We start from the raw sequence: 15,000 nt of genomic DNA, 5'->3' as shown, positions 1-15,000 counted from the left end.
ATACATGTGTGTGTGGACTGTAGGGAGTAGTCAGTCCAGACAAAATATTTATGAATTACATGATGGTCAGGACTAGCGCAGAATATAATTGCATGGAAGAAGGTAACATGTCACATGGACGCCACCGGAAAACATTTAGTACAGGTTTGAGTAAAAATTGAATGGCTTTGTGCAAATGAGGTGTTGTGCCATTGAAAACCTGATCTGACTGTAGATCATCCACTTGAGTGCCTGCTTAATTCTGCAGAAGGCACACTGAGATATGGAGAAGTAATATCTGAACATAAGGATTGTACCGACTGTTTGCATCATGTGTTGAGGCTTCCAGGGACGAGAAATAACATGTCCAGTGAGGCTATGGAGAATATGCCACCCCAGCTTTTTCCAAATGTATAATATCTACAGATTTAATGACGGCCATAATTTTGCATAGAACAAGATGATTCAGCAACCTGAACCTTAACATGGTCATGGTCAATGTGGTAATAAATTGAACAGTTGGTGGTCAATAGTGCAGATCAGTGGCACTTGAGGAAACAGAAGAACTCTTCTACACCACTGGCATAATTTCAGCGGCGAAGTCACCACAATATTTGGGATTCTTTAAACTGCCACCTTTAAATGGAGAAGGGGAGAGGGAACGCAGCGTCCAGCAGGAAGATGCTCCTCAAACCCTGTTGTTAATGCCAAAATGGCGTCTCCCCAAAGGGTCCACAAGAGAAGAGGCCCCAAGTAGACAAGAACTGTGAACCCAGAGTCATTCTCACACCAATAAAACCAATGTGAAGACAAATGATGTCACAGCGATGATTGGTGTCTGAGATTATGATGTCTTTTTCATCAGGGTTATACAACAGCTGCCTGTATTTTTGTCCGCAAATAATTTAACCCTGTTTGCAATGGCTGTACATTTCAGGGGGTGCGCAGTGGAGTGAAAATAAGTGATAGCTTGTAGCATTCACCCCAGAGAAGGGTACCTGCTTGTCTAAATTTATTTGATCTAAAATGACACTGGACATCACAGCAACAGGACAGGTCTGAAAAGGCCATACAAATTGTGTACAAAATATTTTGCTTATAAAATAAAAAGTAACAAAACGTCAGGTAACTTGTTGGGAAATGTAGGATGTGTTTTGAGTAGGAAACAGAAGCAAACATAATGCTCTTGATGCTATTTTAATGTCTGGAAATGCACTTTTTAACAATAATGAAAGCAAGTCTTTTAACCACTCTGCTTTGTGATTTTCACAGCATGAAGTACAGTAAAAAGCTCTGCGACTTAAGAAAAGAAGATAACATATTATCATTATGATCAAATGAAGGCTGAACTGAAACAGACACTTGAAAAGGCTCCCTAACCTCACTTAAGACATTAAATGTTTATATTGTATTATTTCAACACAGACTCTCTTTGATTGAGCGCCACTCATGTCTGTGTGACTCCTGGTGTGCCAAAATCAATGATAACGACAGAGCAATTTGCTCATTGTTGCTTCAAATAATCCCTAATCAAAGACAGCGCTAATGCTGAAGCACTCACAGCAATGTGTTTTTGTGTATTCCTGGAGTGAATTTTCCTCTCCGGGGAGAATGTAAGGATTAGCGGTGGAGAGCAGTTTTAAACAGCTGGATCCAGCGTTCGAGCTGCCTCGACTCGGTCAGGGAAAGAGAAGGTGCTCTTACTTGTTTCATCACATTTGAACTGTGCAAGACAACCAACTGGGAGGAAGCACAGAGAGGTTTGAAATTGGCCAGAGACGTCAGTTGAATAAGGGATGAACGTATCGTGTTAGCTGAAGTGCATGTTACAGGGGAGGTTAAGGGAAACAATGTGTTTGGTTTCAGGAGTAAGACTAAGGGAGGGGACCAAAGTAACTATTGTTTCACTGTTTAGTTTTTTTGTATTTAATGAGGAACAGATTTAGACTGTTTTGTGACAGTTCAAAGTTGCTCTGATTGGCCATTTCTGAACAGTTTTAAAATATTAAGTAAGAACATTTTTTAAGACCTGCTTAAATTTGCTTGAAAACAGTAATTTCATGGAAAATTTATGAACAAGGTCCTTTGTGGTTAGAAGAAATAGAAGCCTCAAAGCCTGCGCGCGTTGCTTTAATCTCCGAGGCGTAGCGTTATTGGTTCCCTGTTCATTTGCGTCCACCGAGCTGAATATTCGATGAACTCGGTGCAGGATGAGCGCGGCGGTGGTGTCGGCATCGGTTGCCCACGGGGGCCACTGCGTGCGGAGGATGAGAGGTGGACTAGCCCCTTCTGAATTATTGACCAGGGTACCGGCGCCTTGGGAAGCCCCCTCAGCAGCGCTCCAGTTGTGCCCGACCTGGACCCGGGGAGCCTGAGGGTGAGCGATTCGGTCCCACGGAGCCGTGCGATGAGCACGGCGGGCGGAGGCTCACTTTACGATGCAGAGTCAGCTCCACTCTAGAAAACCCTGCTTCTGAAAGACTGTCTTCAACTAGGTCACGGTACAGATTTTAGGCTTCCAGTCCACCACAATGTATCAGGCTTTCGAGCTAGAATGTGTGCCAGTTCATAGTTTTGTTTCCTTTTTTTTTTCTCTATTCTTTTTTCCCTGCCTTTTCAGTCATATACAGTCCATAGATGTGCATAAAATGCTTTCCCTCTCCCGCCCTAGGCCTAAGGCCCTGCACAATCCATCCATCCATCCATTATCTGAACCCGCTTATCCTGAACAGGGTCGCAGGGGGGCTGGAGCCTATCCCAGCATACATTGGGCGAAAGGCAGGAATACACCCTGGGACAGGTCGCCAGTCCATCACAGGGCACATACACCATTCACTCACACACTCATACCTACGGCCAATTTAGACTCTCCAATCAGCCTAACATGCATGTCTTTGGACTGTGGGAGGAAACCGGAGTACCCGGAGGAAACCCACGCAGACACGGGGAGAACATGCAAACTCCGCACAGAGAGGCCCCGGCCGACGGGGATTCGAACCCAGGACCTCCTTGCTGTGAGGCGGCAGTGCTACCCACTGCACCATCCGGCCCTGCACAATATGGCCAAGAAATGAATTCTTCAGATGTAGCCATATTTCTGCTCGCAGTGCACACGTATTGATCGCACATTCATCACGATGGAGTGTGGGGACTGCTGTTCATATACGTCCATAGCCAGCCCAGCCATTTTCCAATATGGTCACTAGACAAAATATTCAGTCTCTTCCACCAAATTCAGTGCTTATTACGTACTGTCTACTGTTGAGTCATTTAACATTTAATTCAGACGCTTTATCATTTTTTTCATTTAATTTATTACTTTTTCCTTTCACAAATGGCTTGCAATTTGCCTTTTGTATGGATATTTTTTAATTGTGCGGAAACTGATTTTTAATAACCTGCGTAACATTTTAATAAAATAATATATAATATTTAGCCTCTGATTACACGCTGTTCACACTTTGCATGTACCGTATGTACGATCACACTCAGGCATCTCGCAAACATACATTATTTTATTTTCATCAAAATTCCATCGTTAAGCACCGTGATAAAAGAATAAGGATAAAAGAATAAGTCAAATAGCAATAGTTGCACGCTATCAGCCTTCTGCAACCCGCAGTAGCTGCTGGGCCTATTTGACGCAGACGTATATACATACAGCACCGAGGCAAACGCAATACCCCGGAGATCCAGATAATGAGCGAGTGCGGCAGTACAGTAGTTTTCGGCGTTCTCCGCAGTGTGAAATCAGCCTTCACGTAGGAGCGGAGCAGCAACGCTCTGTACAACTCAGCGGGAACGCCTGGAATACCAACCCAGTCAAGAAAGCGAATTCATCTCACAAACATAAAGACAAACACCGTCTGTATGGATTATGACTCATCTCTCTAAAACAGAAACACACTTCCAGTTACTCGGTAATCGTGTAGGCCTAACTCTTTAGTAACCTGCATGTGTGGCTCCATTTGCTTTAATGAGCTTAAATGAAAATGTTTATGCGGTTGCAGATCCAGTTGTTGTTTATATTTCCTAGTTTATCATAGTTCTCTGGATAGGTTAGATGATTCAGGCAGTTCTGGAAGTTTGGGTTTTATTTTGTTTTTTAGATAATCGCATGAACATTTCATAGAGGTTTTTGTAAAAAAAAAAAAAAGTGTTTGCTGTACAAGAAATTGAGTATGCAGCTGAAGCAGCATAAGCAGTGTGTTAAAAATTGTATACTAAACCTAAAAAAGAGAGAGGTGGAATAAAATTTTTATGACTGATACATATTTTATGTTCTGGGCAATAATGCTCACATTCTAGCGCAGTGTGTTTTTTTGTTTAACCCCGTCCTTCCCGGTCTCCGCTAGTTTCCTTCACGCTGGCGGTGACTCGCCCATTCTCCGCCAATGCAGCAGCGGCTGCAGAAAATGTACTCTGCTTCTCTGCGGAATGGCTGCAATTTAATGCAATTAGTTCTGCCACAGCCAGGGAAAAAAAACTGAGAGAGAATATCAGCAGGGCTTATTGTCCAGTGCTCAGAGTTTGAGAAAAAACACCCGTAGAGCTCCGGCATTGCCCTGTGGTGTGAATGACCTGTAGGACTCCCCAGACCTGTAGACCTGACCTCAGACCTGTGAGTGACAGGTACAGCATCATGTACCTTTCAATGTGGAGGGGCTGTGACAACGTGAGTCAATGCAGAGGCACTGTGACAACGTGAGTCAATGCAGAGGCACTGTGACAATGTGAGTCAATGCAGAGGCACTGTGACAGTGTGAGTCAATGCAGAGGCACTGTGACAATGTGAGTCAATGCAGAGGCACTGTGACAATGTGAGTCAATGCAGAGGCACTGTGACAATGTGAGTCAATGCAGAGGCACTGTGACAATGTGAGTCAATGCAGAGGCACTGTGACAGTGTGAGTCAATGCAGAGGCACTGTGACAATGTGAGTCAATGCAGAGGCACTGTGACAGTGTGAGTCAATGCGGAGGTACTGTGACAGTGTGAGTCAATGCGGAGGTACTGTGACATTGTGAGTCAATGCGGAGTCACTGTGAGTCAATGTGCCATTGGTGCAGAGTCAAATCATACCAGGACTCTCTGGCATGCAGCCACACAGCTCTAATTAAGAGTCCAAGTCAAAAGCAGAGCTTGTTCTGAATGTTATCAAAGATCGTCTCATTTCTTTCTTTTTTTTAGATCTGCCCCCATTTTTTTCTGAATACATCATCATTTGAGGAAGCCAGGGGTATGCGCTCTGGAAGAAATTGTTTCACATATTTTTATTGTATATTTTATGGTTTAGTTTTCTTTTTATGTTAATGTGAGAACAAGTTCGATTTTCAGGTTGTCTTTCTACATAATATTCACATACTCAAGTTGTTAAACATTATCATATTTTATTCATAGTATATCAGTTTATTTTTTTTAAGCACTTCTCAACTGCAAAATGTATGTTCAAATTACATCTCAACTGTAATAAAATTGCTTGCAATTAAACCAATACTCTAAAATGTCAGATTAAATGTTTAGTCTCCAGTGATGTCCATACCTGTCCTCTATGCTTTCGCTGGTAATTTAATTTAATCATCTTGATGTTGCTGGTTAATCTAAGTTAGAAATATTGAGTATGTTCTTTCAATGAACTTCCCTGCAGAAGCCGTTTAACCCAGAACACCCAGTGTGTACCCTTGTTTTTTTAATGTGCAACTCTTATACAACACTGACAATGGAGCAGCTACTGTATGAATTAGTATTAGTTACTGCTGTAGTTTGTACTCTTGAACAGAAAAGTAGATGTTACTTTGTGTGGAATGAAAAAAGAGAATGCAGTCTCAGAGACAGAGTGAGAGAGAGAGAGAAAGAGCGAGAGAGGGGGAGAGAGAGAAAGAGAGAGAGAGTGGGTTGTTGCACTGAGTGAATGCCGTTTCCCTGGAGGGATAATTACCGGCAGGCAGGGTGGGTTTCGTATTGTCAAAACCCCGCTCTGTGTGTGCACAACATTTGAAATGAAAATCTCATATTATACGGCAGGCACCGCGCTTGCACCAGTCAAAATAATAAAGAGAAGAACGGCACGAAACGCTACGGTGACGACACCCCCCCTCCCCACCCGCTCCAGTAACGCGGGATCAGACTCTGGGGTCCGCCAATGGGCTACAGCCTTGCACTGCAGATAAATATTCAGGATTAGCGATCGGTATTGATTGTTAAAACTATAAGGAGCGCAACACCTTTGCTGATGGTTATTCTGAGGTGACCTACTGTTCATTACATTACATTACATTGCAGGCATTTAGCAGATGTTCTTATCCAGAGCGATGTAAAGTGAAGTACACAGCTCACATGTTATAAGCTGTCTGTCAATACAGAAGGATTGTAAGTACAGATGCTATCCAGGTGAAGACCTGGATCACTGGTACAGCTGCAGTGATTTGACTAGGATTTGAGCTCGCAATGTTTTTGTTTCCGTCACCAGCTTCTAGACAAGAATGTCACACAGTTGTCCATTGTAAAATAATAATAATAATAATGTACTGTCCTTGACTGTAGTCCATTAATTAGTGGTGCTTGTGTATGGTTCTGTGTGCTGAGCAGGCATGTTTGAATTGCTGGAATCGTCCCAACAATTCTGCTTCATAATGCTGAGGCTTCGCTACCTCCACTGCGCACCATCAACTGAGGATAATCTGTAATTAGAAACTGCTGTGTATAGACCAAGCCTGGACACTAGCCAATGTAGCACCACAACACAAACTTTCAGAATGCTCAGAATTAAGTTAATACTAGGCTGTAATTAAATAAACAGCCAAGGGCCTAAATAGTCTCTGCTTTTTGACGACGAATCTCTCTTTTGAATCAGCTTGTTATGTGCCTTTTCTGTCACACTTGGAAACCTACATTTACCATGTCGGAATGCATAAATACAGTCTTCAGACACCGGGACTCATCTCGTTTTTGTGCAACTTTTGTGCAATCCCATTTTAATTGGATCAAAATAAGCAATCAAACACAAACAGCCATAATACATATGTAAATTCTGCTATTCTGCCAGCAACACGGATGCCTGCTTTTGCTGTTACGCGTTAAACGCGGCCCAGAAATTGAAAAGTGACTGCAATTTAGCTACTGTTTTTTTCAGTCGAAATTAGTTTTGGGTAAAACGAAGATCATTTGAATGCAGGTGAGCACGTGTAGCCGCCCCTCCGGCATCCATCTGGATGAGGGAACATTCGACCCAAGGAACGATTCCGGCCGAATCCGGAAGGGGAATGAGCGGGACTGCGCTAACCGAGTCACGGGACTGGCTTTACCGTCACACCCGACACGGTACCGCACCACACGGTACCGCGCACCGCGACAGCGAAAGCGTTTGTAAAAACCACCGCACCACACAGAATAACATCCATCTGGTGATTTAGGAGGACCATTCAAACTGGAACCCTGTGAGCTATCCTAGCACAAAGATACGGGCGTGACATTTTAAGGTTTTCTCCCATACAGACCTCCATGAAATGAGTTTTCGGTTACACCTCAGTTCCTGGCGGACAGAGCTCCATATCACAAAAGCACTGGGGCCTGTAATTCTGTGTGATGCTGGTGCGGGTGGGGTGGGGTGGGGGTGGGAGATGGGGGGTGGATGTGGCAAGATGGGAGAGAGATGCCAGCGAATTGGAGGGTGGGGGTGGGGGTATAGATTAATGGAGACCCTAGTTAGTGGGGTTTCGTTGGGGGAGGGGGTAGTTGGTTGTCAGAAGGCCTAACTTCATGGTACCTACACTTCTCCAAACCTGCTTTAGCCTGCAGATGGGATGTCCTAAGAGATTTCCATGGGCAGGACAAAGGCTCAGGTGTGAAGGCTCACAGTTACGCCAGCGTACCCAGTACATCAGTGGACTGGGTCAGGGTCCCTCTCCCCTCTGCACTGGATTGTTTTTGTGGCCCAATGAAATTGAGATATTGCCAAACCTTCCTTCCAATGAAACAGCAATGCTCTGGAGCCATTGTGATGTAATTATGAATTGTTACGATTATGACATACTTTTTTTTTTCCCTTATGCTCTTCCCACTTCATACCCAATAATCCAAACGGATTGAAGTACCAGAATCTCAAACATTTTTTACACCTCTTGCTACCATCTTCTCTAGGTGATATGCTGCGGTACTGCCAAGTGTTGCATCTCTCTCTCTCTCTCTTTCTCTTTCTCTGTCTCATTTTATTCATCAGTTTTAGCAAGATGAAGCCTTACATACTTCAGTATCTGTTGAAATGCAAAATCTGCTGCCAAAAGTGGATTTACATAAAATCTATTTGCTCATCTTACACTCTGCTCCATGTCTGCTGGTTACCTCTAGTGGAAGAAAACTCAGTGTCCGCTCTTCGTTTCTGTGGTCGAATCAGCAGAATCACTGTCCCTTCCGGTCATGACTGTTCTCTACTCTGCCCCCTGAGTGGTGGACTAAAGACAGCCTGAAAACACACCTGTTTAAATTGCATCCCGGCTCACCTCATTCAGGACCAGCTCAGGACATTCATCACGGTTTTACTAGCAGCACCTACGCTACACATAAAACTATATCCTCACAGCCATTTTCTTCTAAAAGTGCTACGTTCTCAGTCTCCCTGTTGTCCTGCCTTGCACTTAAATCCACCCTGTAGGTTCGTATAATGCTATATGTTTTGTATTAACAGCTATTCTCTGTTGTGAGCCTAAAGAATCAGCCTCTGCTCTTCCTAACCCTTTTTGTGTGCACTAACGTAGCTCCCCCTCGATAAGAGCGTCTGTTAAATGCCAAAGTCTATGTTAATGTTAGGTTTTGGGAATTGTCTATCGCAGAAAAATAAACAATACAAAACTGGGGCAGGCTTTCTTCTGTTTTAGAGAGAAAAGCACTTGAGCTTCTCATTTCAGCTACAGACGGTTCTCTTGGCTTCTCTTCGGCTGAAAGCAAAGTGGATTGTCCAGTCGGAGAAGCCAGGTCTGTGGCAGACCCTGTTCCTGGACGATGTAATTAATTCTTAGCAGCAGAACCAGAGACAGGCTACCTGCTGTATTTCTCCAGCTGTTGGCCAAGGTCACTCCTGCCCTGCACGGACTTGTCTACCTAGACAGAGGGAAATTCTTCATCTCCAGTCTGTTGGAAACCCCAGAAAACAGAAACACAAACCCTCTGCCTTCTCATTTGAAGACGCTGACATATTAGTCTTATCCAATCTAATAACCTCAAGAACACATTTTTAGGTGGTTTATAGCCCACAATTTCTGAGTTCCAAGTGGATCTGTCCTCCAACAATTTTCCTTATAGTCAATCAAAGCGACTATGCCCTACATGCGGTTTTTGTTATTTATGGATTTGGTGCTTTTTACTTGTTGAGGAACGTATGTACTTGTAAATTGCTTTGGATTAAAAGCGTCTGCTAAATGACTAAAATCTAAAATGTAAAGTGTTCAGAGGGAGGTTTTTTTGGAGTGGTAATACATGGTAATACAGTGGTTGGATTGTCTCCTTTTAGAGGGAACCTCAGTTGCCTGCCTGTGTTTACTGATCGTGGCGTAGCGCTGTCCAATGCTGGTTGCTAGCGCTGTCAGCAGTTCTCCGTCTTCTCCTCCACGCGCAGCGCAATCAGCGCGCTGGCGTCTCCCAGCTGTCTCCCGCTCGCTCCGAGAGGCTAACCGCCAGGCGCGGCTTCCGTCACTTCAAGAGGAATTTCGCAGACTTTTGGCTCAAACTGCTGGCAGCCTTCCTGAGGACTCAGAGGAAACAATTCCATAAAGTGGCATAAATTAATGTGACTAATTAACACGATGTTAATTATTTGTAATTGCGTGTTTGGAGTCGCATTACTTGAGAGGCATATGTTGCGGCGCGATGTTTACCGAAACAAGTGACGGCTAATCCCCATCTCTCGAGTACTCTCTTTCGGTTGTTGGCGCTCTTAAAAAAATAAAACAAGCGAGAGCCGAGGAAGGCATCTTCAAGTCACGTGTCACCTGGATTCAGGTTTTCATTAGCTCATTTGTATGTTTTGACTTTTGTTTGTGCCACGGAAGACGGCAGTCATTGTTGAATAAATCAGATCTAATGAAAGGGCTAAATCCACTAACATCAGTGCGTGTATGCAAGAGCAAACATTGTGGTTACACATGCTTGTAATCACATTCATTGTGATTATATTAATAATGTGAAAATATTCTGATGGTAAATGCTTTGCCCGGCACTGATTTTTTAAGTATTATACAACAATTTATTCAAATATGTGTAAATAATTTCATTGCCGCTCCTTCTTATGAGCAAATAAATATTTAGAACTGGGGAACCGTTTGTGAGATCAAATGCATATGAATGTGATTGCAAATGACCCATTGAAAGCCTGCACTTTCATATTTCGATTTACTAATTACAGAGCTATAATTGTAAACGGTGCCCTGTCAGTGACGTAGAGTTAGCCATCCCTATCCTCCAGTAATAAAATAGGAAAAACAATAAAATTGGGAAGACATAAAGGTATGTGTGTGTGTGTGTGTGTGTGTACTGGCTTCCAGTCAGGGTAGTATTGTATTATATCATGAAATCATTTGTATTTGGATTAAATGCATTCATGTACCTAGATGCAACTTAAGTCTTGAGTATTCAGCATGTGCTTATTATGAACTCATTTCATGGACAGAATGTGTGCAGTTCCGATGAATTTAGTTTAAAATAAGCAGAAGTTAAATACACCAGGCTTAAGCTGCATTTAGGTGAAAATAGATGTTTTTTCTCTCACACACAAGGTTGGGAGAAGAGTGCATTAAAATGTATGAGCCGCACTGTTTATCGTATTAATAAATATTTAGAATAATGCCCTGTGATTGACGTCGCCATGTCTCTGTTTTCTTTGTGCGCTGTTGTGATTTTCCAGCCGGTTTGGTCAGAGCCCGTGATGCAGATCCAGGCTGTTGGCCTCCTAGAGGCAATCAGGTGTGCCTCTGTAAACATCCCTCTCTCTCCCTGCCTCGCTCTCTCTCTCCCCCTCTCTGCCTCTCTCTCACTCTCTCTCTCCCCCCCTCTGCCTCTCTCTCACTCTCTCTCTCCCCCCTCTCTGCCTCTCTCTTGCTCTATCTCTCTGCCTCTCTCTCTCCCCCTGTCTGCCTCACTCTCTCTCTCCCCCTCTCTGCCTCTCTCTCATTCTCTCTCTCCCCCCTCTCTGCCTCTCTCTTGCTCTATCTCTCTGCCTCTCTCTCGCCCTCTCCCTCCCACTCTCTCTCCCTCTCTCGCTCCCTCTCTCTCTCCACTTCTTCCCCTCCCCCTCTCTCGCTCCCTCTTTCTCTCTCTCCCCCCACTCTCGCTCCATCTCTCTCTCTCATCCTCTCTCTCTCCCCGTCCCCCTTTCTCTCTCTCGCCATCTCTCGCTCTCTCTCCATCTCTCCCCCTTTCTCTCTCCATCTCCCCCCCTCTCTCTCTCTCCATCTCTCCCCCCTCTCTCCCTCCCTGTGCCTGCGGGCCCTTAGCATATGAACAGTCAGCAGCACTTGTGGGCTCAGCTCTGCTGCTTGTTTGTTTCTTAACCACGAGAGACTTTCATTTACACATTTAGACCAGGCCGCAGTTCAGCTCCCTCCAGCTCTCCGACCACCAATCCCTGCGTTTAGAAGATTATGTATTTATATAGTCAGGCCAGACTTTATAAATTCAAAGCAAGCAGGTCACAGCTACTTTATTTTCCAAGTTCAGTGCTAAGAAACCCGCTGGATTATTTAGTGTTTTGGAAGGGATTAGAATTTTGTGGGGTTGTTTAGCTTATTCCCCTGGGGTGCCAGTTCAACATGTATTCACACTTCATGGAGCAGAATAAAGATGGATTATTTCGGCTTAAAATGGGAAAAGATACTAGGCAACATAGTGACAGTTATTTTTTTCCATTATAGAAACTTGACGGTCAATTGTTTTCAACAATGACCAACATCCCCCCTTTTCAGCAGGAAAGTAATTTCCTCAAACTGGCGGAATATACTACGGTAAGGACAGGAAATGATCTGCGCAGATTATAGTATTGGACAATAATTTTCCTGGAGGTAATGCACAATACATTTTCTTATTTAAGCAATATAGCTGTTTCAAATTTTCTATCAAAAGCTCCTATAGTTTTATACCCGTCATGGTCCTTAGCTGTGGTATGGTAACTTTCCGTGGTATTCTACTGTCAGACAGACCAGGCTTGACCATTGATCGGTAGTTAATCAGAAATATTCCCAGCATGAGTCTTTTCCAGTGCGAAACAGCAGCGCTTCATCTCCCCGGACTGGCAGCGCAGTGGAACAGGCACGTAAGGAACTGAAGGGAATCCACAGCTGCGCAATTCATCTTGCTCCATCAATAGTTGCCTGCGGTGAACATTGTAATTAAAGTATTAGCTGCCCGTTAGATAAACACGGCTCTTTAAGAAACAAACTGTGCCACACTTTGGCAGTACTTTTCAAACTAATGCAACGCCCACTGCTTTTGAAGTTTGAGCGCAGTTGCAGCACACACAAGGAGTTGCAGCTTCGGATGGTGTGCGTGAGACCGACGATATTAAACGTTTTTTGCTTTCTATGAAAAATGTATCTCATCTTCATCCTCCGTTCTGTTTTCTTGTCTTAAATATTTATGCTGATAAATTTTAAATGGTCAGTAATTTCTGATGTAATTTACTGTTTGACTTACAGTACGGCTCGTAACAGTGATATTATTCACTCTCCAAGCACTTTATTAGGTATTCATTAGACTTATTTAATCCCAGGAGATGAGCAGGTACTCAAACCACCCTGTCTGCCACCAACAATAATTCCACGGTTAAAGTTACTTCGATCACATTCTTTCCCCCATTCTGATGGTTGAAGGGAACATTAACTGAAGCTCCTGACCCGTATCAACGTGGTTGTGTCCAGTGTACTGCTGCCACACAATTGGCTGATTAGATAATCGTTTGAATAAGAAGGTGTAATAAAGTGAAAATGTTCCTAATAAAGTGCGCGGTGAGTATATAAAAGGCCAGTGATTAACCACTTCAGAAAAAGAGCATTGCCGAACCTAAACACATTTACTGTCATCGTCTTGCACGGGAGAATGTGGTTCCACTACTGCGATTGTTAAGTTGAGTTCCCTTTTCTTATTTTTCTTTCAGCTATCGGAAGGACCCTCATCCCTCGCTATTTCAGCACGGTGTTCGAGGGCGGAGTCACCGACCTGTACTACATCCTCAAGCACTCCAAAGAGTCCTTCCACAACTCCTGCATCACCATCGACTGCGACCAGTGCACCATGGTCACTCAGCACGGAAAGCCAATGTTTACAAAGGTAAGGGACTCTCTTCGTACTCCTCGCACAAAGGAAATTGCAAAAATAAAACACTGAGAAAACGAGGCACGACTGGTGCCACAGACGTGTGACAATGCCCGTTTGATAACCTTACAGCGCTTCCAAGCACACTAAGAAACAGAATGCATTTTTTAACACAATATTTAGCTATTATTATCGGGCAGCAAAAAAAGGAAAAAGTTGGGTGTAGAAACAGCATACTTAGATATTTGAAACAAATGTGTCATTCTAATTCATGGTCTACATAAGACCTTTTTCATTATGTATGGTTTGTATTTTCTCTGTTTATTGCCTCCATTTTTATAGCGAAAAACAACAATTCTTCGTGTTTCATACAAGTCTCGAGTACAGTTTGCGCATTTGAATTCACCAAGGGGTCCTTTCTGTTCACTTTGAGGAAAATACCAAGCCTCATAATAAGGGGAAATTGATCAGAATGAACTCAAGGGGATTTTTGTTCCTCTTGTTCAAGTGATAAACAGAAAACCCATAATCATTCAGACTCCCGTACGGGCAGACTCAGACTGCCTTTGAACTGGCAGTACACCCACCGAGGCAGTGCCAGATTCGGAGAGGGGGGCCGGCGTGAATTGGGCGCCGGCGAACGGCGGCGCGTGATAGGTTGCGCCCTGCGGTTCTCGCGGGATTCATCTGATGGCGGTGAGGGAATGAAGTGACAGACCTGATACCGCGGCAGTAATGGAAGCAGTGGGTCTGCCATTAGCGGGCACAGAGCGGCCCGGAGGAGGACGATCATCCGGAGACTGGCGCGGAGCGCCGGCACTAACAACCCCCCGTCCGCCTGGAAGTGCCGTCTGAGTGACGCGGTACCTGGGCTGACCACAGGGGGCACTGTTAGCGTACGGTTTGCCGGGCGGCCGCAGATAGGACAGTGTGATCGTTATCCCTTCAGAAGCCGCTTGGGGTGTCGCGCCTAGGTGACTGAATCAGAATCAAAGGCAGTTGGCTGATTGGGATTCTATCTTAACTGCCTAGTCATACAATGTGGACACTTTTTGTTTGTGACATCGCAAATATGTCTAATAAATATTTATTTGTTATTTAAAAATTCTTGCCTCTGATTCTTAATATTCCAGATATACTGGAAGAAATGGAGTGCAGTGGCAACAGTTTCTCGCTGATTGAGATTAACTGCCACGTTTAATCACGGCCACTATCTGGAATTTTTAAAACACAAATGATACTTGAAAGACATTTAAACAACGTTCCAATAATGTTGGCGTAGAAGGTTTTTTTTCCACGACTGTAGTTTCTTTAACAAAAAATGAATAAAAAGCGTGGCGTTCGGCAGTAGGCGAGCTACAGCCGGTGTAAAAGACTGTTCTAGAAACTCCGGTGCCGTGAATCATCCCCGCCGCGAGCAGCGAGCGGAGGGTGGGGGGGTGAGGGGGGGGCACGGGCTGGGCGCTGGCTGCGCTTTATTACTCCCCTCCCCCGAGACGCCGGAGCTCTTCCGTTCCCCGAGGAGAGCCGCGGACCCGCTGTGGGTAATCAAGATCTGTAAAGCGGCAGCGTCGAGGGAGGCTGGAGCCCCGGCACTGTCACAACACTCCCGCTCAGCACGCAGCGTCCGCCCGGCGCGGGGTCCGGCCTCACGCGGCTCTGCTCCTTTACACGCCCCGCCAGGGACGCGCTGCTCTTACCCCACTGATAATACCGCCCGCTCCT

At 44.5% G+C, this 15,000-nt stretch overlaps 1 protein-coding gene across 3 annotated transcripts in view; it reads left to right on the top strand.

Moving 5' to 3' along the window:
• ldb2a (LIM domain binding 2a) overlaps window positions 1-15,000 on the top strand; it is a 74,801-nt gene that overhangs the window by 30,930 nt on the left and 28,871 nt on the right. For all 3 annotated transcript variants that reach the window (XM_061251610.1, XM_061251611.1, XM_061251609.1), the window contains exon 3: window positions 13,118-13,290. In XM_061251610.1, coding sequence (XP_061107594.1) covers window positions 13,118-13,290 — 173 coding nt within the window. The remainder of the gene's footprint in view (window positions 1-13,117; window positions 13,291-15,000) is intronic.

This window comes from Conger conger, chromosome 8 (assembly GCF_963514075.1).
Source record: "Conger conger chromosome 8, fConCon1.1, whole genome shotgun sequence".
Classification (NCBI taxonomy): domain Eukaryota; kingdom Metazoa; phylum Chordata; class Actinopteri; order Anguilliformes; family Congridae; genus Conger; species Conger conger.
Note: the sequence above shows the minus strand (reverse complement) of the source record. Positions and strands in the feature narration are given on the sequence as shown.